Here is a 26,740-nt window from a genome sequence, read left to right as displayed (position 1 = left end):
TATTTATTTTTTTCCCCTGAAAGTCTTCCCCCATATGTACTGTTTGTACTGTTTTTTTTTGCAAATAATATTTTTTTCCCCATAACTTAATGAAAATCAAGCAAAGTAAACCTGGCACTGTGGTTGTGATTTTATTTGTTATGCATGGACTCTGCCCTATTAAAAGCAACTTTTCAAATGATGCTAATGAGCTAGGAGGATAGACTGGGTTACTGCCTGTGCAGCTACAGCAGGGAGTGGGTCTGGTAACAAACCCCAAAACTCTTCTGACTTATTAGCACAATTTTAAAGTTGATTCTAGAAGGTAGGAGGCCATGGATTACAAATATAAGATTATTACCACAGTCACTGTGCCTGGATCTATAAGTAAGAGTCCCTGCTTTATCATGCTTGATTTTTGAGGGTAGATTTCCTTTAAATGGTCAGTATTCTGAATGACTGAAAGTGATTTAAAGAGGCAATGGGCGATTGTTTCGATTTTACTACTTCTGAAATCTAAATTTTATTACCGTATATACTCGAGTATAAGCCGATCCGAGTATAAGCCGAGACCCCTAATTTCAACACAAAAAACTGGGGAAACCTATTGACTCGAGTATAAGCCGAGTATAAGCATTGGTTACAGCCTCCCAGTATATAGTCTGCCATCCCCTGTAGCATACAGCCTGCCCAACCCCTGTAGTAGAAAAAAAAAAATAACACTGTAATCATCTTTCCGACGTCCCCCATAGGTCCTCTTCTGTCTCAGACTGTCTCAGACAGAAGAGGACCTACGGGTCACGTCAGAAAGGTGAGTTTTGTCTTTATTTTTTTAGTTGACTCGAGTATAAGCCGAGTTAAGGTTTTTGAGCACAAATTTTGTGCTGAAAAACTAGGCTTATACTCGAGTATATAAGGTAGATATTCCCAAAGAATCTCTTTTCAATATTCTAAATTCCCTCTCTACTCTTCACTGATAAGCAGTAAAAAGCTCATTCTGTAATGGTTTAGGTGAAGTACCTCTGCCACGCCTTGGCTGCTACTTGCAGTCACCTTTTAAGAACATTGTCTTGGTGTTTTTCCTAGCTGACTGTACATTAATCCTGAGAATGAATCGCTTTGTGGTGTCTGTAATATCTGGGTCCACTTGTTTTCAACTGTCAAAATGTCCAATTATCAGGATATATTCCCAGTGTGTGATTTGGCAGGGGATGTAGCGAGGCTCTTGAAGATTGATTGGCTGCCTGCTGTCAGAACGCTGGATGATCCAGAACACTTTGCTAGGAAACAAACAAGCACCTGATTGGAATTCTTAATCATGGTGGGGGAGGGTGAAGACTAAAAACATTAATATTATGAAAACTGAATTTTTACCAAGGGAAACTATAATGTAGCTGCTGTATGCTATATGATTCTTTGCTTCCAGTGTGTAACCTAGTCACTGCCTTTAATATTACTTACCTTGGAAATTGCTATAGAAGTAACAGAAACCGTTTTAAGTTTTTTTATGAGGATTTCTTATTATAAGTCCTTCTTATTATCTCCAAAATATTCTCCACAAAAATATTCTAGAAGATCTGGTCAAATCTCCTGACGGCTCAGCCAATTAATTTATCGTCTTCACAATCATTTTGGTGCACTGTAGGGATTTCTAATATTTCCAATATTTTCTTTCTTTAATTTTTTTTTTTTTAATTTGTCTTGTTTTTCTCAGATTGCCAAAGCAAGAGGGATTCTTAAGAATTTCCTGATTGAGCCGTTTGTTCCACATAAGCAGGTACATACAAAAGTTTGGACCGGTCCAACTAAAGCCTGTGGATTTCCTGGGCTGAACTTAAAATCCCTGCACTGAATGGACCTTCAGAGTTCTGTTCAGTGATTCTATGTTGGGTCCGGAATATGCCGCAAGTGCACGGAGTAAGTCTGTCGTACCGAAGTCACTGGTGGGAAACGGGCTTTAGGCCATTTGAAATGGCCATAAGTCCTTACAAGTAGGACACACTGGACTGTGAACATGAGTTTCAATACTTTCTTGGCCTGATTTTGTATGGTCTGTTGAAAAGTAGGAATTCACTGTAAATGTTTGTAGGGTTATTAATGCTCTAGTCATTTTTTTGGCAGGAAGAAGAATTCTACGTCTGCATCTATGCCGCCCGGGAGGGGGACTATGTGCTCTTTCATCATGAGGGAGGTGTGGATGTTGGGGATGTTGATGCTAAGGCACAGAAGCTACTTGTTAGTGTTGGGGAACGTCTGACTGAACAAGATGTGAAAAACCATCTCCTTATTCATGTAAACCCTGATAAGAAAGAGTAAGTATGGTATGGTTGACGTGCTTTGATGCAGGCCTTAATGCCACGGTTTACTCTTATGATGTAATGTTTTCCTGTTCTGTACACAAGTGTAAACTCCTCATGCTATTCACTGGACTTTGCTTGAGGGCTTTGGTTCTACTTCTAGATGTGATGGCAAGGCATTAGTTCTGTATTATTCCTTGAGTACTAATGGATCTTCTTGAGATGGACAGTACAGTCATGTGGTTATGTAATGGACCATTATCCCTCTGGCCTCAGTTCAGTGTCTGCATGTTATGCGTTTTGTATAAAATGTGTGTCCCAGAATCGTAAATTTAGGAATGCTGAGAATAGCAAAGCCAGGAAGTAACTGGTTTCCTTACAGAGACTGCCAATTAAGGCCACCATGTAGGTGTGTGGAGTATTATAGCCATGGATGCTCCACTAAGGGGGAATCTGGGAAAATATGCAAAGTTTTCCAGGATGGGATAATGAAAACCACGCCTCTTTTACCTACCTTGTAAGGCAGCTCCCTTAACAGCAAGCGTGACCTACAAGAGGCCTTATGACATGATATGGGATTAAAACCAAGCTAAGAGGCGTGGCTTTCCTTATCTCATCATGGGAAAACTTTGCATAGTTTTCTGGGAATACCACAGTACATGGAATACTAAGAAATGGATGAAACTGTCTCCTTTGTTCTCTGGATTCATGTTATGAATTGAACTCTGAATGTCTCCTCTGATTTTTATTTTAATGTATTTGAGCTGTGATGTTTCTGTTCTTCACTGCAGGGTTCTTGCTAGCTTCATCACTGGACTCTTCAACTTATATGATGACCTCTACTTCACTTACCTGGAGATCAATCCTTTAGGTAAGTATAGCCAGTAAGTTAGTCTCAACGTTCTAGTTGATGTGCCAGTTCTTGTCTAAAGATATCAAGTGATAAGACATATTTTAGCTTGTTTCTTGTTTTCCACCTTCTAGTTGTTACCAAAGATGGGGTGTACGTGTTGGATATGGCAGCCAAGATTGATGCCACTGCTGACTATCTCTGCAAAGCTAAATGGGGAGATGTGGACTTTCCACCACCCTTTGGCAGAGAAGCTTATCCAGAGGTAAGACGTCTCACTTAATGCCAATCTCATTCTCTTCTTCTCCTGAAGTCTTGCCCTCTGGCTGGCGTTGGTGGACTGCACACGTACAGGAAATCGGGAGAAGGAGAGAATGATGTGTGAACTGGAGGTCATTATTGGAAAACTTAGGAGCCGTCTGCATGGAGAAGCTCCCCGCCTCGCCCCCCCCCCCCCCGACTTTATCTTCGCAATCATAGAGGGAGAATAACATTGGATTTATGAAGAATAGTGCAACATAAAAGACTGACAAAAGAAGTGCTTTGACACTATTAACATACAGAATAAAGTACTATGTGAGGGTTTGAGGGGCAAAGGAGGGATTTGATGGTATTCCTTTTTAAAGGGGTTGTCTACTTTGTAGTTCCTGACAGACATTAATTAATAAGCCTGATTTGGGGCAGTTTTTAAAGTGAATTTCGTCTATGGTTTTCAGAGGTGATCCCCTCTTAGTATTGTGTGTAGATAAGTTCTAAGCTCTGTAACAGAATAGAGCACAACAATTACGTACTGGAAATGTAATAATAGATATATATTTGTATTGAATATGGCTGAAAATGTGATGGTAAACTGACCAATGGAAAAATATGTAAAGAAAATGGTACTGCAGTAAGAGGTTATTCATATTGTCATACAGCAGTAAGATGATGCTCTGCCAGAGTACAAAGGCATTTTATGAATTACAAATTCTGTCCCTGCAGTCATTCCATTAGCTGGAGATTCTGTATAGAGGCCAGGAGACGTGAACCCAACCCCCACCCCCCACCACAAGGCTTAACTCAATTTCCTTATTTTAATAAATCAGTCTTAACAATTCTTCTCCCTAGAGGTCTGTCTCCTCAAGGTTACCTCAAGATGATTTAAGGCTGAAAGGCACAACAATCCATATGGATTGTAAATGGCAAAAAAACTATAACATGATGGAGTTCTACCCAGGCTAAACGAGTTAAACGTGTGCTGCTGCGGATCTCCTTCCCGCCTGTCCTATGGAGGCCGTTCTAGTTGCATAAAGGATGGATATGAACCACTACATTGCTTCACCATAAACATCAGCATCATTCTCTATGCATTTACTGTGCACTTTCTTTGAAGCGTATTTTGTATTTTCAGTGTTTCTTCAGTGTTAATTTTTATTGATTTTAATTAACCTGATGAAGGGGATGGACTGCCCCTGAAACATGTATTTTTGCTAAAATATAGCCATGGTCCGTTTATGGTCAAGCAGCGCAGGGGTTCATCTCTAAGCCTCTGTTTTATATTTGTGACTTTTGTATAGATTTTGTATATTGATTACCGGTACTCTATTTTAGTTTAGTACAAATTGCATAATACCAGACATCAGGACTGAATCCTGGCGAGTACAGGTCTGGGAGGGGTGAGTGCTCTTCACCCCTCCTCCCCCCTTCATTGGTATATTAAGGGCCGCAACGCAAATATGCCAAACTATAGGACAGTCCTATGACCGGGAGCAATGGAGGTCTATGGAGACCGTGTGGTCGCAAATCATGTGACCAGATCAAGATCTCCATGATGGCCGTTTGAATGAGGTGGAGGATCTGGCTTATCTGAACATTGCAAGAATGACCCATTTATTTTTATAGCAAACCACGTGATGTGTCATTTCTCCCGCAGCTAGAAACCTTCAGATAGTTTAATGTGTGTAGTCCTCTTCTTACCATAGTTTTTGGGGACCAGTTATGTCGTCAATATCCCTTTGGCCGGGGTTCTATAAACATCCACCTCACATATCTCAGTAGCTGATAAACAAGAGGCAGACTGACTTTTTTGTTTTAACATGTTTTATTGACTATTATATGGCCAGTCAATGAAATAAAGTAAACGGTTTCTCTCTGTGGCAGGAAGCTTATATTGCCGACCTGGATGCCAAGAGTGGAGCAAGTCTAAAACTTACCATTTTGAACCCAAATGGTAGGATCTGGACCATGGTTGCCGGTGGTGGAGCCTCAGTTGTGTACAGGTAAGTGGGGGACTATATAGACAATAAGTGTAACTGAGGAACCCTGTGCATTGTTGTTCGGCTGATGGTGTTTCATGTAATTAAAAATTTATGAAGATGCGTTCATCTTTATTTCATCTTTTCTTACTTTTTTAACAAATTTTTTTAAAATTACAAAATAATGGGGCAGATTTACTTACCCGGCCCATTCGCGATCCAGCGGCGCATTCTCTGCACAGGATTCGGGTCCGGCCGGGATCTATGAAGGTAGTTCCTCAGCCGTCCACCAGGTGGCGCTGCTGCGCTGAAAATCATCTCAACGCGCCGGAATGCACCACCTCGGACCAGGTGAAGGTAAGCGCTTCCCAAGCGACACTTTTTCGGTTTTTAAATGCGGCGGTTTTTCCGAATACGTCAGGTTTTCGTTCGGCTACGCCCCCCGATTTCCGTCGCGCGCACGCCGGCGCCGATGCGCCACAATCTGATCGCGTGCGCCAAAATCCCGGGGCAATTCAGGTACAATCGGCGCAAATCGGAAATATTCGGGTAACACGTCGGGAAAACGCGAATCGGGCCCTTAGTAAATGACCCCCAATGACTTTACCGTACACATGTATAAGACATGCTTGCCTTTTTTAATTTTTGAGAGTTTTTCATGGCGCTTGTGCTCACTCCAACTTTTTTTGTGTGCCTAAAACAATCTCCCTTCAAAGTTTGCCATTGTCTAGTTTTCTCTTGTTTATAGTTCCCAGCTTAATTCCAGATTTTGGCACAAATCTGAGGCTGCCCCTGACATGTTGAAGAAATTAGCTTAGAGCTGATTTTGTTTTTTGTAGACTTTTGTTTTAAAAGTTATTTTTTTTCTTGCATATGCAAATTAACTTTTTGGTGCACTATGAGACACTAAATCTTTTCTGACAAAATTATGTCAATATTCTCATCTCTATCACTTGCTTCATTCAGCTTGGACTGAATTTTTAAAGTAACAAGTTCACTTCCAGTTTTATGTTATTTTGCCCTTAAAGATTTTAGTTTAATGTGATGTTCACTTTGTCTTTTCTATCAGTGACACCATCTGTGACCTAGGTGGGGTGGATGAGCTGGCCAATTATGGGGAGTATTCTGGAGCCCCTAGTGAGCAACAGACCTATGACTATGCCAAGACCATCCTGTCTCTTATGACAAGAGAGAAGCATGCTGATGGTAAGAGACCTTTTAATGTTCCAAATAATAGATTTAAACTATATGTGTAATATTGAAAATGTTGTTGGTCAAGCAAACTGCACTTAAACCGCATCTTTTTGTGGAAATGAGTTTCTATATGATTGGTGCACAATGCATAAGGAAATGTTTTTATTGCTGGCAGTTTGTTCTCTGTCCATATCTTCTAGAACAAATGATGCAAAAGTTTCCCTAGAAGTCAATAGAGCTTTAAAATAACTGTTGTATACCTGGTAAACCCCTTTAAAGCACTAGCTTGTTTACTTCTTGAACAAGAAGAAATGTTCAAGTTATAAACATTTGGGGAGTTGGTCTTGTGTTTCTGATAAAGGGTAAGGAATATGCAAACGCCTTTTCCAGAATGGAGCAAAGGAATCCTGTGCTTCCAGTGATAACTTGAATAAGGCAACCCACTAAAAATGTCTGAGCTTGTGTATTTTTATTTATTTATTTTTTTTTTTTAGGCAAAATCCTCATTATTGGAGGCAGTATTGCAAATTTCACCAACGTGGCTGCAACTTTCAAGGTGAGTTAAGAGCCGGTCTTGCATCTACAGAGGGTATGTGTCAAGCCTGATGGACACCAATCTATTTTCTTGGCTTTAGGGTATTGTTCGCGCCATTAAAGACTTTCAGGGACCATTGAAGGAACATGAGGTAACCATATTTGTTAGACGAGGAGGACCAAATTATCAGGAAGGGCTTCGAGTAATGGGTGAAGTAGGTAAGACAAGTTAAAGAAACCTTCTTCCATTACAGCACTAAAAATGTATAGAATAATAGAATATGTCATAATGATGGGATCAGTTTATTTTTTTTTTTTAAATGCCAGACAGTGTTTTATTTTTCTTGTTTTTTCCATATGCATCATCAAATTCTGAACTTGGGATAATCGTACAAGAGTAGTGGAATAATGTATTTTCCTTTTTCTTGTCCTGTTTTTTTTTCCCTAGGTAAAACCACTGGAATTCCAATTCACGTGTTTGGTACAGAAACTCACATGACGGCCATTGTGGGTATGGCCCTGGGCCACAGGCCAATTCCAAATCAGCCTCCTACTGCAGCCCACACTGCCAATTTCCTGCTGAATGCCAGTGGCAGCTCCTCAGTAAGTCAGAAATTATCCTAAGCTGTACATTTTTACAATAAAGGGGAAAGCAAAAGTATCATAATGTGGAGATCACTGGAGGACCAGTTTAAACCCATGAAATAATACCATTTGATCTTGGGGTGCACAGAGAATTTAATATTAAATTTAGGCTTTACTGCAACATTCATTTTGTTTCTATAATCTGATTTTCTTCTCTGTTAGACCCCTGCACCCAGCAGAACAGCATCTTTCTCAGAATCGCGTCAGGATGAGATCACTCCAGCAAAAAAGCCAAAGCCGACTATACCCAGTGGTAAATATTGTTACTTTTTTCCTAGTTACTTTTGGCCATGCTTCATAAAATACATGTGTATAACAATAATCATGAGGAATTGCTGAAGGTCGAGGTCACATCTGTCCTTTTCCTTAGGTCAGCTTGCATCCCTAACCTTCTGAGTGACCTTTCATTTATGAGCTACCATATGTGTGTGTATATAAGTGACAATGTCTGTGGTTAGAGGGTTTCCCCTCTGTCATAAATTATATGTTTTAGAATACTGAGTAGAGACCAGCGGCTTTAATGTACTGAAAAGCAACAGCACTACCATATAGGAGATTATATAGCTGTATTGGAACAGTGAATTATTCGCCCCCAACAGCCTCCAACTATACTTCTCCACCCTTCGTCCCATCACTTATCCATTTACTATGTGTAAATTCTAGACAGTGCCTTCATTGGGTTGTTTATAAGCAGTTTTCACATTATCACCTGGAATCTTCTTTTTGAAAATCAAGATTAAGTCCATATTCATACTACCATTAAAATATTTTACAGTTGTTAAAGAGAACCGGTCATGAGGATTTAGGTCTACCAACCACCACCAACCTGTTATACAGGATCACAATAATGTCCTTTTATATTCTGGGTGATTCCGCGTTAGGCAGAATAAGAACTTAAAAAATGTGTTCAAATAACTGAAGAAGTCACAGGGGGAGGAATACCCCTAATTTTTTCAGCTTCTGTCACCCAGACTGAGACAATGTAATTGCTCTGTAATGTAAAAGAAAAGAAGATCAAGTATGTAACCATATAGATGCACACAATAGCAAAATTATAGAAAACTTATGTAATGCTTTATTAGACACAGGAAAACACTGACAAAAAGTGGGAAAAGATTTATTTTTTTTTGCCATACAGATTTATTCCTGATGGATGTGGTCCTGTCTGTCTTTTTCTCCATCAGTTTTACAAAGGAATTTATGATTTAAAACCTAATTATAATTTCTTTGACCCAAGGGTGTAACCTTACATTTATCCACATTAAACCTCAGCAGCTATTTGTCAGCCCAGGCCTCCGGTTTCCACAAAACCCTCTTTAATATTATACTATTCTACTCTGTATTATCTTCTTTACTAAACTTGGCATCCGCTACATATTTTCAAACTCTAAGTTATAAACCCTCTGTGAGGTCATTAATAAAAATATGAAAAAGAAATGGCCCCTGTGGTTACCACTGGTAACATCCATGCGATCTGACAATGTGCCATTAATAATGACCCTCTGTTTTGGAGGACTTGTTTTCTAGGACTTGCCTCCTCATAGAAGCCGATCAGTTTGTTCTGACGGTACGATCCCTCATAACTCATGCTGATTCTCTGTAATAAGATTATGTACAGTGAAATACTTCAGGATACCATCTCAAAGAAACTCCTCAAATATTTCTCCCAACAACCTACAGACTTGCAGGTCTGTAGTTTCCAGAATGGCTTTTTGACTTATATATATATATATATATTTTTTTTTAAATACAATACAAGTTACTTAGACCTACTTTAGTGGTTCAGGGTGGCAATGCATGTTTAGCGCCATTTGCTGATGGCTTCCTCATAGAATTTCTCTTTAATATTTTATTTTATTTTTTATGTGTCCCTAATGATTACGCCCCACGAATATGATTCCCCTATATAAAGATTTATTATTAAGGCAGATAGGGCATAGCTTAAATAGTCTCCGCCCCTGTGACTCCTTTCATTTTTATGCCGCTTTTAACGTTTTTATTCTTAATCAATATTAATGCTTATTCTCACAGTATGTCGAACATCATTGTGATCCTGTTCTTGAATAACCGGTCACAATTGTATTTCAGAAAAAAAAAATCATAAAGTCCATGTCAGGTTTGATTTTTGATTTGGAGGAAAAACATTTTGGTGCTTAAGAAAAAGTTTAGCAATTTTCTATTATTTACATAGATTTAAGCATCTTATTGCTGGGACCCTACCAGTCACTAGAAAGGTGGTTCCCTTAGGTCAGTGGTGGCGAACCTATGGTACAGGTGCCAGAGGCGGCACTCCAAGCTCTTTCTGTGGGCACCGGGCCATCGCCCCAGCACACCAGACAGGACTCAGGACTGCAGTTCCAAGCAACTTTAAAGATGCTGCTTTCAGTGATATTTTAAATTGATACTTACTCGGCTACATGAGACTGTATGAATAGGGAGAATGTGCGGAATTATCTTTGGAGGACCTCCTGCTGGATTCTCTGTGTACAGAGGGACACTGGAAAGAAGCTACAATTATGCAAATGTTCCCTCTTTCTTTCTACTGTCTTGGTGTCCTCAGGAGGCCAGTATGATTGAATGTTGTTGAAGAACAGGGAGCAATAAGTTACATCTATAGACTATAAGTACTGTATAAGCAATGATAGCCGGCCATTATATAGGCATGCACCCTAACTTTATCATTTTAACAGATACAGCGGCTGTACATGGACCAACTAAAGGTAGGCTAGCAGCTGAGCGCTGGGTGTTGGCTGTACTGTCTCAGTCTGCAGTGTGGTCTTACAACCTAGTGTGTGTATTCTGCTGCCCTTCCCTTCTCATCTATTCGTTTATGGCAAAACATGGCTCCAAACCAAAATGAACCATCGTTTTGTGTAAATAAATGTGGCGCATTTCATTGCTCCTTCCAACAGACCTGATCCTCTGGTGCAGTAGCTAGGTTGGTTTGTGCATATACTGCTGTGGTTTTATTTTTAGGTGTGTGTATATATAACTAGTCTACTCCTTATGCTTGGCTACAAAATGTGTCTGCTTTTACAAGCTTAAAAAGCTACACTTGAGGTGTTTCTGGGTATTTTTTTGTCTTTTGGCAAACACTGGCTTCTACATGTGATTATTTATTAATAGATCTTTTCACCATACACGGTTTCCATCTCAGCATTACGTGGCTAATATGAGGAAAGTTGCATATATTTATGTGACTCCCAAACCGCGAACAAGGGAATAAGCCACCAAATTAATGCTGCAAAAGATAGACCTAAATGCTTCAGAAGGGAACCTAAGGGTGTGTCTACATGGGACGTAAACTCTGCAGATTAAAAGTTTTATAGTTCTAGCAGAGAAAAATCTGCTGCAGGAATTGTACTGCAGAACAGGAATTAAAAATTTGCACAATCTCAATATTACACTGTGGATTATTTCTTTCCGTGAACAAATTCTGCATCTCCTCTGCAGTTAAAGGGAATGTGTCACATTTGAACTCACAAAAGGTCACTAACCTTTTATGCAGGACACTGTCAGGATCACACTTGCTTTGTATTATAAAGATTTACAAATGTAAATGACTTAGAAACGATGCGGAAGAGTCGGGCTAAACTGGACCCCTTCTGACTTGACTAAAATCCCATAGGACAAAGATATTTTCAAAAGCTGCTCCCAAGACTTGTCTATGTGACTGTAAATCATGAGGAGATTCACCCGTGTTATTCTTCATGACCAAAGATCTCCATTCTGGGAGATTCAACATTACACAAAATAAGAAGGACATCATTGTGATCCTATTGCTGTCCTGAACAAGAGGATGTTGTCTGTTTGTGAGCCTAAAAGCCTTATATAACACATTCCCTTTAAATCCATATAGAAATCCTCAGAATTGGATTTTCACCCAGATTCTAAGAAGGGTTTTTCCTTCTCCTTGAAAGGGAAAAGATCAGCAGCAGAACAAATTGAGATGCACAGCTCCTGTCAATGTCCAATCTTATTTGTACTGTTTACATCTGTAAAGCTGCAGTAAAACCTCAAACCACACTGTAAATTGACATGCTGCAGACGGAAAGCCTGTAGTGCAGGCCAGTTGACTTTTTGTATGTCTCATCCACTTTGCTATTTGTGAAGGTCCTGTGTATATACCACCCTATATATAATACTATGAATCGATTTGTCATTTTCAAAGTTGCCATACAAGCAAACAAACCCATTTTGGTGCCAATACATAGACCTGCTTTGGTGATCGGGAAGCCGTAGTTATGAGGAATTGGGGGTTCTCAACATCCATTGGTATTCATAATTTCATTAATGAAACTCCGGTTCTACAAGCACTACCTATGTCCAATCAAAATTGGTTAGATGGGTCTTCCCGGCAAGAAGAAGCAATGAAATGAAGACCATTAGGAACTCTGAGCTAGTCATGTGGCAATTCTCCAAGTGCTTTTAACACTTAGGGTGATTTGCTTGACTTAACCATAATGTTTATTTTTCCCACAAACGTATCTGTAGGTTCATTAAGCATCTCCGGAGCCGCAACTCAAAGTTCCAAAACCTAAGGGACAGTTATCCTGTGGCTTATTTTCAAATGTTTTTTTTTTTTTTTTAATGGATTTCCAAAAGAGTAATGTGATTCCCAGATTATAAAGTAAGGGCATAATTTAAGCTTTCTATTCATGCAAGACAAAGTCACCGATTGGCAGATTCCCTCATGATATTGCGCAGTGCTGTACTGTTTCAACATAGAGGTCTCATCTATTCTCTTATGATAGGATTTATATTTTATTGAATCCTAAGGACAAATGGAGAGGTCTAAGAAACATTGAGTGCCCATACACAAGACTAAAGTTGATGGAAATACAATAGTCAAAAAATGACTTGACATCGTCTGGAAGAAAGTTCTTGGACAATAGTTAGGTCAAAGATTTTTTGTGGCAGAAAGATTTTTTTTTTTTTATTAAAAGTAAATGGTCAGTGCAAACTAAAATGTATGTGGCTGGGTTCCGTTAGATGTTAATAATCTGGATGGTGAACCATGAACCTCCTTCTGTTTATGGCCATCTTATGACAAAGTTGTTGTCATCCGTTTTGCACTGGTTACTCCGGCTTACTGTTTGCCCCTTGTCTAATCCACCGCTCTGCTTGACTTCATCACTGTGTCCGTTGTTGGCATTGTTTCATCATTTCTGGTTTATGTGCATGCTAACTTTCATGTCACGTTATTTTTCTTGTTTTTTTTTCTCAAATAAAGCCAAGGCTACTACTCTGTTCAGTCGGCATACCAAAGCTATTGTGTGGGGCATGCAGACCCGGGCTGTGCAAGGCATGCTGGATTTTGACTATGTATGTTCACGTTCTGAGCCGTCCGTTGCAGCAATGGTTTATCCTTTCACGTAAGTCTGACCTTTCGTACTGTATAGATACGGTATATGTATGTTTGAAATGCAGTAGTAAAAATGTTAAACTATAGATCTGTCAGAGATATTTTGCATGCAGATAAATATTAAACCTCTTCGTAAACCGAGGGTCATTGGGGCCAGAATGTCCAGGTCAATTTTTGCAGTTCTGTTCTGGTCTTTTTTTTTTTTTTTAATGACTATATTTTTTCCAAATGCTTCACATATCATACAAAATTTAATTTGTTTTCTTTCATGACATCTGAGACTTTAACTACTAAATTAATTTAAAAAAATATATGCTTTTTGCCATTTTTCACATTTAATTTTTTAAATGAGCGATTAAATTGTATAAACAATGATCAAACTCGCCATTAGGCAGAGGGTGTGTATATTTTTGCAAAGTAACTTCTGCAGCTCCTTCATTCTGCCTTCAGCTGACAAGCTGGAGGTGGCTCACATAACCAGTCAGATCTCCTAAGCCTGTGGGACATGGAAATACAGGGGAGGATTTATTTCAGTGCTTCTATGCCAGAAAGTGGGGACCAGGTGCTTCAGCACTCATGCAGAGCTCTCCTCTGTCTGGCACCATAAGCTGCATAGATATGCAGGGCCTCACGTAGGCTACTCCACGCTATGAGTTCCCTCTGCAGCTAATTGGTATATAAATAACATAAAGATGTAAAAGTAGTAGGCTGTATAACAGGACATACCAAAAGATCTATAGGGATGAGGCTGACTTGGGAAATCTACCTCTGGATCTGCTAAGGTAATAGGTTCCAGACTGTAGATTTAATATCATATTAGTATTGTGTTTTGGAGGTGAAACCTAACCAGAGAAATTCACTGTTAAAGTTACAATGGGGAATTAATACTAATACTACATTAAAGGGAAGATTATCCTCCTTTTTAACAGAAATGTGTTTCTAGGTGCCTTGGTTAAGGATATAAAACCATTTAAGGTGTGATATTTAATGTGCATCATGACCGTGTCACACCTTAACTGGTCATATGTCCTGAAGGTACGTATATGTATTTTTGTGTATATCGATCTATCTTTCTATAGGAAAAATTAGACCGCACATACCAGTCCATTAGATTAAACAAAAAGTGATGAGTTTATTCCATGTGCGACGTGGATAAATGTTGCCAGCAATTAAGTTTTCGTGTAATACAATATTTTATTTTTACAAAACATCCAGACATTCGGTTTAGCAAAGTTATTTTCCCTAAATTTTATTCCTGGCATTTTTTTAAATTTTTTTTTTATTTTTAGTGGAGACCACAAGCAAAAGTTCTATTGGGGTCACAAAGAAATCCTTATTCCAGTGTTTAAGAACATGGCCGACGCTATGAGAAAGCATCCAGAAGTGGACGTTCTTATCAACTTTGCCTCTTTGAGGTCCGCTTATGACAGCTCCATGGAGACCATGCATTACCCTCAGGTAAAATTAATTTGTCTATTTTGTTTTTATTAGTTTTATTAAAGTGTTTGCTTAATGCTCTTTTTATGTTGTTTTACAGATCCGTACCATTGCAATAATCGCTGAAGGCATCCCAGAAGCTTTAACTAGGAGGCTTATTAAGATGGCTGATGAAAAAGGGGTCACAATTATTGGACCTGCAACTGTAAGACATGGCTGTAGTATGGGTGACTCTCAAGGGAGGAGAGGTGTTTTTTTTTTTTTTTATATACCGTATATACTCGTGTATAAGCCGAGATTTTCAGCACAAAAAATGTGCTGAAAAACCTCACCTCGGCTTGTACACGAGTCAACTAAAAAAAAAAAAATAAAAAATAATACTCACCCTCCGGTGTCCGGATCCTCGGCGGCAGCTCCCGATTCTCGGCAGCGGCTCCGCTCCTCTCTTCTTTCTTCACTGGCGGCTCCTGGGCTCTTTGCTTACTTCGCTAGCCGGCAGTCAGGCGATGACGTCATCGACGGCGACACTGCCGCATCATAGTGTGCGCCCGCCCGCAGATCGCATGGACGCGACTGCCGGCTAGCGAAGTGACCGGGAGCCGCCAGTGAAGAAAGAAGAGAGGAGCTGCCACCGAGGTTCAGAAGCCGCCGCCAGGACCGAGAGCCACCGCCGAGGACCGGGAGCCGTGCCGAGCATCAAAGGTGAGTATCGTCGGAGGGTGAGTATTAAGTTTGTTTTTTTTATTCACATGGCATACTGGGGGCAGGCTGTATACTACTATTGGGGCAGGCTGTATACTACTATTGGGGCAGGCTGTATACTACTATTGGGGCAGGCTGTATACTACTATTGGGGCAGGCTGTATACTACTATGGGGGCAGGCTGTATACTACTATGAGGGCAGGCTGTATACTACTATTGGGGCAGGCTGTATACTACTATTGGGGGCAGGCTGGCTGTATACTACTATTGGGGGCAGGCTGGCTGTATACTACTATGGGGGCAGGCTGGCTGTATACTACTATGGGGGCAGGCTGGCTGTATACTACTATGGGGGCAGGCTGGCTGTATACTACTATGGGGGCAGGCTGGCTGTATACTACTATGGGGGCAGGCTGGCTGTATACTACTATGGGGGCAGGCTGGCTGTATACTACTATGGGGGCAGGCTGGCTGTATACTACTATGGGGGCAGGCTGGCTGTATACTACACCCTCGGCTTATACTCGAGTCAATAGGTTTTTCCAGTTTTTGGTGGTAAAATTAGGGGTCTCGGCTTATACTCGGGTCGGCTTATACTCGAGTATATATGGTATTTAAAATCTGCTTGAAATGACTTGAGGTGGTTTTAGGCTGTTTTCACATCTGTGCTACTGATTTTTGTGCCTTGCATTTCATGGGGGCAGAACAATGAAAACAATAAATGTGCTGCACATGGGGCACATCATGGAGATATCCCATTGAGGCTTTGTCTGTCAGGTTTTCATCATAATATTTTGCTTCTATGAAAATCTGAGGCAGATGTGAACACCACCTTCGGTCTCAGTTCTTGTTAATGCATGCTAAATTAATGCAGATTTTAATGGGACCATTCAAAAAATTGTTGAGACTATTTGTGATTGTTAATTTGCTTATTAACTGTAGGTTGGTGGCATCAAGCCTGGTTGTTTCAAGATTGGAAACACGGGAGGAATGCTGGATAACATCCTGGCCTCTAAACTTTATCGACCTGGAAGTGTTGCTTATGTATCTCGCTCTGGGGGTATGTCTAATGAGCTAAACAACATCATCTCCAGGACCACAGACGGTGTGTACGAAGGTGTGGCAATTGGTGGAGACAGGTAAGGACCTGCAGGACTACTTTAGATATTAGGCACAAGATATCTTTTGTATCATTGTAACACATATGTAGTAGATACATTTACTGATACCCCATGTTTCTTTAAAGGACATCTATCAGCAGATTAAGGATTGTTAATCAATCCCCCTGACATACTGGTGTGTGCCCTCTCTGGCAGGATCTGCTCTTCTCTTCTGGTTTTTACAAAAAGACTTTTAAAAATATACAAATGAGCTTGAGGGGCTCCAGGTTCCAAAGAAGTTAATAGAGCCTGGAGCCCCCCTCACGCTCATTTGCATAATTTTTAACCCCTTCCCGACATTTGACGTACTATTACTGCATGGTGGGAGGTGCGTTCCCACAAAATGCGGTAATAGTACGTCATGCTTCTGGCGCCGGCTCCAGAACGGAGCCCGCGCCAGAAGCTGCGGGTGTCGGCTATATATTATAGCCGACACCCGCCTCTAACACCCGTGATCGGAGATTTCTCCGATCGCGGGTGTTAACATCTGACACGCCGCGGTCGCGCTGACCGCGGCGTGCTAGGGGCATTTGAGAAGAATCGGACCCCCCCCGCGGCGCTTACCGGGGGGGTCCGCTGCTCCGATCGCAGCCCCGGGACTGCCGGTGCCCGGGGCTGCGCGATCCTCTTCTGTGAGCCGGGTCCGTGCCTTCTGGCAGGACCCGGCTGTAACACACTGTACCGTATTTTTCGGCCTATAAGGCGCACCAAAAATCCTTTAATTTTCTCAGAAATCAAAGGTGCGCCTTATAGGCCAGTGCACCATATATATGAACTTATACAGAAATGTGCTAAAGACAAGATGTACTGTACATTTACCAGTGTTTAATAGCTCCAACCCCAGAAATTCCCTGCACCTTCCCACACAGTATACAGGGTCCCTGGCTCCTGAAGTGCCCTGGCACCACAACTAACATTGTGCCCATCCTGCCCTCCCCTAGCACGGAGAGACCGGAGCTGCCATAGTGCCGACCACGAGGCAATCATCATCATCAGTAACCAATCCCCCATACCTGACAGCCCTGTAACAGGGGAAAGAGAAGGAGCCACAGGGAACCCCACAGGAATAACACCCTGGCTAAGGAGGGAAGGAGAAGGGGCAGAGGGAGACCGCTTAACCCCTGCTGCATCACCCTGCATTAACCCCCAGCAGCCCATACCTCTGAGATCGGAGCTCTCTGACATGCTGAAGACAAGTTTCCCGGGAAGTGTAGCTGGCTTGAACTGTGCACAGGTACTGCATTTGATCCTGCGCCTTATACTCCAGTGCGCCTTATATATGAAACTAGATGTCTTAGCAGGCATTTATTAGAGGTGCGCCTTATACTCCGGTGCGCCTTATAGGCCGAAAAATACGGTAATAAATCTGTATTACACTGTGTAATGTGAAGAAGAGCTTGAACAAGTGATCAGTGGATCACTTGTTCAACTAACCTGTAAAAGTTAATAAAAAAATGTTAAAAACACTACATAAAATCATTTTTTAATAAAAAGAATTAATTAAATAAAGTTAAAGTCCCCTAAACACAAATATTCCCTATACACATGCAATAAAGTGAAAAAAACACAAAATCGCCAAAAAACCCCACATATTTGGTATCGCCGCGTCCGTAACAATCCGTACAATAACTCAGAAACATTATTGGACCCGCTCGGTGAACGCCGTAAAAACAAAACCCGTAAAACACGACAAAAATGTAAATTTTTCATAAAATCTCTATACAAAAATGTTCTAAAAAGTGATCAAAAAAAGTTATGTGCGCCAAAATGGTACCACTGAAAAGAACAACTCAACTCGTAAAAAATAAGCCCAAAACTAGCTCTGTCAACCAAAAACTATTAAAGTTACGTCTCTGAAAAGATGGCGATGCAAAAACAAATGAGATTTCCTCTATATTAGTTTTTATCCAGTAAAATTGTAAACATAAATGAAAAACTGTATAAATGAGGTATCACCATAATCGTAATCACCTATAGAATAAAGATAATATAGTATTTTTAGTGTACGGTATACGACCCCCAAAAAATACGAAAAAAAAGTAAACCAAAATTGACAATTTTCTTTTCACCCATACATTCAAGAGTTAATAAAATCTCATCAATAAGCTAATGACCCACGAAAATGAATTATTTGTAAAGTGCATCTCATGTCGCAAAAAATAAGCCCTTATATGTCCAAATTGCCAAAAAAATAAAGATTGTATAGCCAATAAAAAGTAACAATGCATAATCTGCTCTGAATGGCGCAGCTCCCCCTCAATCCCCTGGCGTGTGCCCATACAGCAGGTTACCACCACATATGGGGTATTATTATACACGGGAGAGATTGGGTATCAAATTTTGTGGAGCGTTTTGGTATTTTATCCACTGAGAATTTGTAAATTTTTTGAAAAACACATTAATTTAGCCAAAAAAATTTACTTTCAAAATTGTATCCGATTTTGTTTTAACCCCTGTAAAATAATTAAAGGATTAATAAACTTCATAAAAGTTGTTTTACGTACGTTGAGGGGTGTAGTTTCTACAATGGGGTAATTTATGGGGTTTTACTTTTATTTAGGCCTCTCAAAGTGATTTAAAACCTGAGCAGGTCCCTCAATAGCAGGATTTTGCGTTTTTTATGAAAATGTGAAAAATCGCACCTAACGTTCAAAGGCCCATAACATCCTACAAAAATAAGAGGATGCCTAAAAAACCATGTCCACATAAATTAGACATTTAGTGAATGTTAGTTATTACATTTTTTTGCGGTTATTACTATGTATGGAAAAAGTTGAACATTTTGAAGTTCAAAAATCAAGAATTTTTCCAAATTTTCACCAAACATCTGATTTTCTCATAAATAAATGCAAAACAAAACACCAAAATTTTTCAACTAACATGAAGTACAAAGCGTCACGAGAAAACAATTTTAAAAGCACTTGTATATGTTAAAGCGTTCCGAAGTTATAACCATTTATAGTGACACAGGGCAGATTTGAAAGAATGGGCCGTGTCAGAAAGGTGAAAAGTGGCTTCAGCGTTAAGGGGTTAAAGACCCATTAAAAAAAAAACGGCATAAGAAGCTTAAATAAGAGCAGATCCTACCACAGGAGGCACACACCAGTATGTCTGCATGTTTGTTTGGTTTACAATCCTTGATCTGGCGATAGATTTCCTTTATGTACTTGCATTTTGACATTTTTATTGACTCTTTGTGCGTTTCCTGGTAGGTATCCTGGTTCCACCTTCATGGACCATGTTCTGCGCTATCAAGACACTGAAGGAGTTAAAATGATTGTGGTCCTTGGAGAGGTGGGAATTTGTTGTTTTATTTTCTTCAACTAATTGTTTCTTAAGGCATTCAAATGAGGCTGCCATTTTTTTAAATTTTTTTTTTTAAGTTTTTTTTTTTTTTTTTTTAGATCGGTGGCACAGAGGAATATAAGATATGTCGTGGTATTAAAGAAGGCAGACTCACCAAGCCCATTGTGTGCTGGTGTATAGGAACCTGTGCAACCATGTTCTCATCTGAGGTAATGATGAAAGCTATATAAAATGTGTATGGAAGTTACTCATTCATGATGAATATTAGTCATGTACAGCCAATTCCATTAACCTATTAAACTTGGATGTACATGTGAGGTTCATTTTTGGCTGCATTTCCTGAACTGACTGCAGCTCAGTAGAGAAGAACGCACACCATATTGAGATCTATGATGCTGTGAGCTGTAACCCAACTACAGCTTTCCTGTCCTATACTGGCAGCAAATTTATTATGGGACCGCAAACCTACAGTGGAGCTGAAATTCATAACATGGATCACCATATGGAGTGAATTGACGTGTCCAGGACTTGTGCCTTCAGCATGTACCATTATCCTTATTATGAACTATTACTAACCCATCTATCTGACATACAGGTGCAGTTTGGGCATGCTGGGGCATGTGCCAACCAAGCATCAGAAACTGCAGTTGCCAAAAACCAGGCTTTGAAAGAAGCAGGAGTGTTTGTGCCGCGTAGCTTTGATGAGCTGGGTGATGTCATTCAGTAAGTGCCACAATAAATCCAAAAATCTTAAACTCCTTAGCGTTTACTATATTATAGTTTTTACTTTTGCCTTTTATATTTAACTTGAGCTACATTGCAAAATAGTATTAACGATCTGAGTTTGATTATACATGTTTCTCAGACCTGCTGGAAACTTCCTTTTGGTTTGCTCTTCTACCCACCTATCTAAATCCTATAACAATCTATACATATATAGGGGATACTGTGATTTATTTTACCAATTAGGTTTGATGTATTTATGTTTTTGACTGGACATTTAATTGGTTAATTATTTTTGTTCTTTGTTAAGGTCTGTATATGAAGATCTGGTTGCTAAGGGACAAATAGTGCCGGCAGAGGAGGTACCACCACCTACTGTTCCAATGGATTACTCATGGGCAAGGGTAGGTGCTCTTCATTGAAGCCTCACATATCTATTATTACACTATTTTACAGTTTTATGGAAATCCCTGGAGTAGTGGGGGCTAGAAAAAGGGTATAAAATGTGACAAGAAGAGACTGGGGCACCATTCAACAGGATTTGAGAGTATTAATGGGGCATTCTGATTAGGGGCGGAGTGCTGAGGCTTGAGGGACGACTGCACTTCTTCCTCCTCAGTCTTTCTATGGGGGGTTAGGAGTCCTGCTGTGCAGTAAAATGCTGTGAAGCAGAGCTGGCAGTTCCCCGTGGCTAGCAGACACTGCCACGCTGTGCAATGGAAATGGCGAACCGTGCTGTAAGCGTTCCGACATATTTATGAGGGGGAAGTCAGAGGCGCTGCTTCTCCCCTGGACCGCTCCTCATACTCCATAGTCCGTCATTCGGCAGTCACCGCCTACTAGTCCGCCCCCTCATGAATACGCCCGACCACTTACAGTGCGGCCCGGCATTTCTATTGTACAGCACAGCAGTGTCTGCTAACGTTATCGGAGGTTTCTGATAACGCTAGCAATGCTACATCTGTTGTAGCACTAGGAGTTGCTTACTTTAGTAACCAGCTCCTAGTGCCTTTTTATGGGTGACAGGTCCTCTTTAATATAATAACCCTTCAATTACATCTTTAGCGGCTACATAAAGCAGATTTTTTTTTTTTTTTATCATTGTGTAACTGTATATTTTTATTTTTTACTCAGGAGCTTGGATTGATCAGAAAACCTGCCTCCTTCATGACCAGTATTTGTGATGAAAGAGGACAAGAACTCATTTATGCCGGGATGCCCATAACAGATGTTTTTAAGGAGGACATAGGCATTGGAGGAGTGTTGGGACTTCTTTGGTTCCAAAGACGGTAATGGAAAGTTTCCTGTGATGTATATGCTGCGTGCATGTTAGTAAACATGAACATGATTCTATTATCCATTTCTGCTTTATCCAGGGTACCCAAGTATGCTTCCCACTTTATAGAAATGTGTCTGATGGTAACAGCGGACCATGGACCAGCTGTGTCTGGGGCTCATAACACAATTGTCTGTGCCAGAGCTGGGAAAGATCTAATCTCTAGTCTTACTTCTGGTCTACTCACTATAGTAAGTTCACTTGGAAACTTTTTGTCAGAGGGAAGCATTACTTACTTTATGAAATCTACATTGTTGCAACATGTAATATTTAATTCTACAGGGAGATCGGTTTGGTGGTGCCCTTGATGCCGCTGCCAAGATGTTCAGCAAAGCTTTTGATAGTGGTCTTATCCCAATGGAATTTGTAAACAAGATGAAGAAAGAAGGAAAACTTATTATGGGTATCGGTCACCGAGTCAAATCAGTAAGTGTTGAGTGAGACTTCTTATTCTGAGTTGTGAAGGTCATCCATTCACTTTCTGTTCCCCAAAGACATGAATGAACCTTTCATCATTTATAGCAGGGAAAAAGTGGCACGGGCTGCCTTTTTTTTTTTTTTTTTAAATAAATGAATGTGTAGTAGTACCTGCCTAACAAACACACTATACTAGCCTCCTTTCCAGTGAGATCCATCATAGATCTCAATATGGTGCTCTGATGCAGTGTGGAGCCACCCATCCCTCAGTCTGTTTGTACACAGAGGCTTGGCATTGACAGCATGTGTCGGCTACAACCAGTGGCTGCGGCCTGTGTTGGGCTGTAGTGGGCTTGCAGTGTTCATGTGATGTAACATACAAACAGGGGACGTGGCATTGCACTGGAGTCCTGAAAAGAGGCGAGTATGGGATGTGACTTTATTTTTTATTAACAAAACTTCAATTCAAAATTTCCATTGCAATTCAAGGGCTTCTCAATAAATTAGAATATCGGAAATATTAGTAATTCAATTCAAAAGTAAAATGCGTATGGATTTCAAACAGCGTAAACTTTTTCAAATCTTTATTTATGTTAATGTTGAGAATGTATTACATCCAAGAAAAGCAAAAATCATCTCAGAAAATTATAACAGTTAACGCCAAAATGCCTGAAAAGTTCTCCTAAGCATTTTTAAAAGGTCCCTTCGTCTGGTTTAGTAGGCGACACAATCATGGGGAACACTGCTGATTTGACAAATGTCTAGAAGGCAATCATTGACACACTCCAAAAGAAGAAGGTTAAGCCGCAAAAGGTCATTGCTCTCAGATCATGATTAAGAACCGGATATGTTAGTTCGAAATGCGTTTATTGGAATATGGACCGTAAGATAGATTATTTTTTTTTTGAGTGCTGGATTTGTTCATTATTTTTTTTTTTTTCCTTGAACCTTTTGATTGCTAAAGAAGCTGGCTGTTCAGAGTGCTGCAGCAAAAGCATATAAATGGAGAGTTGAGTGGAAAGGAAAAATTGTGGTAGAAAAAAGTGCACAAACAACTGGGATAACCACAGGACTTAATAGGATTGTTAAGAAAAGGCCAGTCAAAAATTTGCGGGAGATTCACAAGGAGTGGACTGCTGGTGGAGTGAATTAATAGCCACACAGACATATCCAGGACATGTGTTACAAGTGTCACAGTCTATGTATCAGGCCACACCAGACCAATAGACAACGCCAAAAGTGTTTTTACCTGGGCCAAGGAGAAAACGACCTGTTGCTCAGTGGCCCAAGGTGTTGTTTTCAGATGAAAGTCAGTTTTGCATTTATTTGAAAATCAAGTTCCCAGAGTATAAAGTGGAAAGGCACAATCCAAGCTTCTTGCAGTCTAGTGTGAAGTTTCCACAATCAGTGATGGTTTGGGGAGCCATGTCATCTGCTGGTGTAGGTCCGCTGTCAGCGCAGCCGTCTTCTAGGAAATTTTAGAGCACTTTATGCTTCCCTCTATTGACAGCTTTATGGATATAGAATTTTCATTTTCTAGCAAGACTTGGCTCCCGACCACTCTGACAAAAGTATCAATACCTGGTTTAATAACCACAGTATCACTGAACTTGATTGAGCAGAAAATTCACTTGACCTTAACCCCCAACTATAGGTTGTTGTCAAGATGAATATGAGATACCAGACCTAACAATGCAGGCAAGCTAAAGGCAGCTATGGCACAGCCTGAGCTTCCATAACACCTCTACAGTGCCATCAGCTGATCCCCCTCCATCTCCTTGCCACGCTACATTAATGCAAAAGGAGCCCTGACCAAGTATTGAGTGCATTTACTTTACTTAACTCATTTGGCCAACATTTCTGTGTTCCAAAACATTTATACAGCTGGTCTTTAATAATATTAAAATTTTCTGAGATAATGGCTTTTGGGCTTTCCTCGGCTATAAGCCATAATCCTCAACATTAACACACGTACACTTGAAAATGTTCACTGTTTGTAATGAGTCAGGAATCCACTTTGTGATACTCAGATTGATGATAATGTAATGATTAGTGACCACAGTGCAAATATTTTGTTTTTAATTGAGGGTTTTTAAAATTTTATTTTCCAGATCAACAATCCGGACATGCGAGTGCAAATCTTGAAAGACTACGTCAAGCAACACTTCCCTGCTACCCCCCTGTTAGACTATGCTCTGGAAGTGGAAAAAATTACTACATCAAAGGTAGGTCAAATATGTGACATTTAGATCTGATAAAAGCTGTGTACATGTTATGGAATAAGAACTTGTACAAATTAATAGATTTAGTTTAGTTTGCATTAAATGACATTTACCTTCAGGTTTACCGATGGTAGATGTCCCAAACTTGCTTGCTCTTTGGGTCTATGAGGGCACTTGTCCTTTAACCAGAACAACTACATTACAGTATATGTTTTTTGATCTCCTGCAGAAACCTAATTTAATCCTTAATGTGGATGGACTCATTGGTGTTGCTTTTGTGGATTTACTGAGAAACTGTGGATCTTTTACAAGGTAAGTAATGCACCATTTTCCATAACATTTTAATAATCTCATCTGCAGTTTAAGTAGTTGTTGAACAAAAAGCATTTGTATGATTTACTTTTTACACACTTGGTTTAAGAGCTGTGCAAAAAATACAACTGCAGACCGTCATAGTATTTCAATCTGATAAAGGTCCACATAGATATGAGATGCCAAACTAACAGTCATCTCTCCCAAATCCCTAATACACCTGCATGATCGGCTTTTAGTTTTAACTTTCTTCTCTGACATCTTGAAAAATTGGACATTATCCAGGCTGATTGCAAAATCAATTTGTAACAACACTGTTGAACTCGATAGACTCCCTTTTTCCAGTGAAAGCATGTGAAAACTTGTTTTTGTCTTTACAGGGAAGAGGCTGATGAATACATTGATATTGGAGCACTGAATGGCATCTTCGTACTGGGAAGAAGCATGGGCTTTATTGGTAAGATTATGCTCCTATATTTCCTACTTGTACATGTGTATATATGCCTCCAATATAGTCTGCTGGTTTAGCTCTCTAGTGTCTCATAGTGCTTGGAGGTCATTTTGATACTTTATTTCCTAATAATATATTGCCTGGCTAGTAGGACTTTCTATGCCACCTGGTGGTTCCCCAAACGCTTGCACGTTTCGCTCAAATTGTGTAAGGCTACCTGTACATGAAGGTGTGTTTTATCAGACCACCAACTATATATCTGTGATCCATTGTTCGTGCCTCAGGTGTCTTTGGTGTGTGAAGTCTGTTCACATGATGATAACAGTAAAAAAGACTGTGTGTGACTAACACATGGGACCATGGAAACCACATCGGTGTGTGCCAGCCCATTAAAATGAATTGGTCTTTGTGCTATCCATTGTGTTGGTGTATAGCACACAGACACCGTATATACTCTAGTATAAGCCCAGTTTTTTTCAGCACAAATTGTGTATATACTACAGGGGGGCTGCCCGGCTAGCTTATATACTACAGGGGGGCTGCCCGGCTAGCTTATATACTACAGGGGGGCTGCCCGGCTAGCTTATATACTACAGGGGGGCTGCCCGGCTAGCTTATATACTACAGGGGGGCTGCCCGGCTAGCTTATATACTACAGGGGGGCTGCCCGGCTAGCTTATATACTACAGGGGGGCTGCCCGGCTAGCTTATATACTACAGGGGGGCTGCCCGGCTAGCTTATATACTACAGGGGGGCTGCCCGGCTAGCTTATATACTACAGGGGGGCTGCCCGGCTAGCTTATATACTACAGGGGGGCTGGCCATTTACTACTGGGGGACTGGCTGGCAAGCTTATATACTATGGGGGGCTGGATGGCTATATACTACTGCTGTAACCAATGCCTTTCCCACCCTAGGCTTATACTAGAATCAATAGGTTTTCCCAGTTCCTGGTGGTAAAATTAGGTGCCTTGGCTTATACTGAGATTGGCTTATATTCGAGTATATACGGTAGTCTATAAGTGCACATAATTGGGTTTCCAAGTACTTTCCACATATAAATGCCACAGTTTGTGCTTTTATCTTTGTTAATATATTTGTTCTTCAGTTACGTCCTATTACAAAAAATAAAAATTATTTTATTCAGGCAAACTGAGTATCCTAATATTATTATTATTTTGCAGGACATTACTTGGACCAAAAGAGACTGAAGCAGGGATTATATCGCCATCCATGGGATGACATCTCCTATGTTCTGCCAGAACATATGACCATGTAGAGACATGAAGGACACTCCGATTAGAATACTTGATATGTTGTTGCGCACAAGATGGACGCTTTCTGTGTGCAGGCTCTTTCCAGTAGTTCTGCGTTCTTAAGCAATGCAACCAAGACTAGAACATAAGTTGCTTTTCAACGTCTTAATGTTATGGTTTGTGTGTTTTTGTTTTTTTTTATTTCCTCCCCTCCATTACCAGTTAATGTGTTACATCCTTTTATTTTGATATGTGTAGAAGTTAATGTCATATTAAATTGTATTGACAACTATATTTATTAAATGGAAATGGCATTGA

General features: G+C 40.2%; 1 protein-coding gene across 2 annotated transcripts in view; it reads left to right on the top strand.

Annotated features, from left to right (window-relative positions):
* ACLY (ATP citrate lyase) overlaps window positions 1-26,740 on the top strand; it is a 40,302-nt gene extending 13,562 nt beyond the window's left edge. The window contains exons 4-29 of one of the 2 annotated variants that reach the window (XM_072111678.1): window positions 1,694-1,756; window positions 2,101-2,291; window positions 3,068-3,147; window positions 3,261-3,391; window positions 5,266-5,384; window positions 6,430-6,566; window positions 7,049-7,110; window positions 7,190-7,307; window positions 7,537-7,691; window positions 7,896-7,986; window positions 10,424-10,453; window positions 12,967-13,108; window positions 14,388-14,556; window positions 14,636-14,740; window positions 16,181-16,377; window positions 19,611-19,692; window positions 19,803-19,913; window positions 20,300-20,427; window positions 20,738-20,831; window positions 21,562-21,716; window positions 21,804-21,954; window positions 22,046-22,189; window positions 24,292-24,405; window positions 24,632-24,714; window positions 25,095-25,171; window positions 26,351-26,740. In XM_072111678.1, the coding sequence (XP_071967779.1) occupies window positions 1,694-1,756; window positions 2,101-2,291; window positions 3,068-3,147; window positions 3,261-3,391; window positions 5,266-5,384; window positions 6,430-6,566; window positions 7,049-7,110; window positions 7,190-7,307; window positions 7,537-7,691; window positions 7,896-7,986; window positions 10,424-10,453; window positions 12,967-13,108; window positions 14,388-14,556; window positions 14,636-14,740; window positions 16,181-16,377; window positions 19,611-19,692; window positions 19,803-19,913; window positions 20,300-20,427; window positions 20,738-20,831; window positions 21,562-21,716; window positions 21,804-21,954; window positions 22,046-22,189; window positions 24,292-24,405; window positions 24,632-24,714; window positions 25,095-25,171; window positions 26,351-26,445 (3,024 nt within the window). In that variant the 3' untranslated portion in view covers window positions 26,446-26,740. The remainder of the gene's footprint in view (window positions 1-1,693; window positions 1,757-2,100; window positions 2,292-3,067; window positions 3,148-3,260; window positions 3,392-5,265; window positions 5,385-6,429; window positions 6,567-7,048; window positions 7,111-7,189; window positions 7,308-7,536; window positions 7,692-7,895; window positions 7,987-10,423; window positions 10,454-12,966; window positions 13,109-14,387; window positions 14,557-14,635; window positions 14,741-16,180; window positions 16,378-19,610; window positions 19,693-19,802; window positions 19,914-20,299; window positions 20,428-20,737; window positions 20,832-21,561; window positions 21,717-21,803; window positions 21,955-22,045; window positions 22,190-24,291; window positions 24,406-24,631; window positions 24,715-25,094; window positions 25,172-26,350) is intronic. The other variant, XM_072111679.1, reaches the window with a different exon arrangement.

Source organism: Engystomops pustulosus, chromosome 6, assembly GCF_040894005.1.
Source record: "Engystomops pustulosus chromosome 6, aEngPut4.maternal, whole genome shotgun sequence".
In the NCBI taxonomy this organism is placed as follows: domain Eukaryota; kingdom Metazoa; phylum Chordata; class Amphibia; order Anura; family Leptodactylidae; genus Engystomops; species Engystomops pustulosus.
The sequence above is the reverse complement of the archived record's forward strand: the minus strand, read 5'-3'. Positions and strand labels throughout refer to the sequence as shown.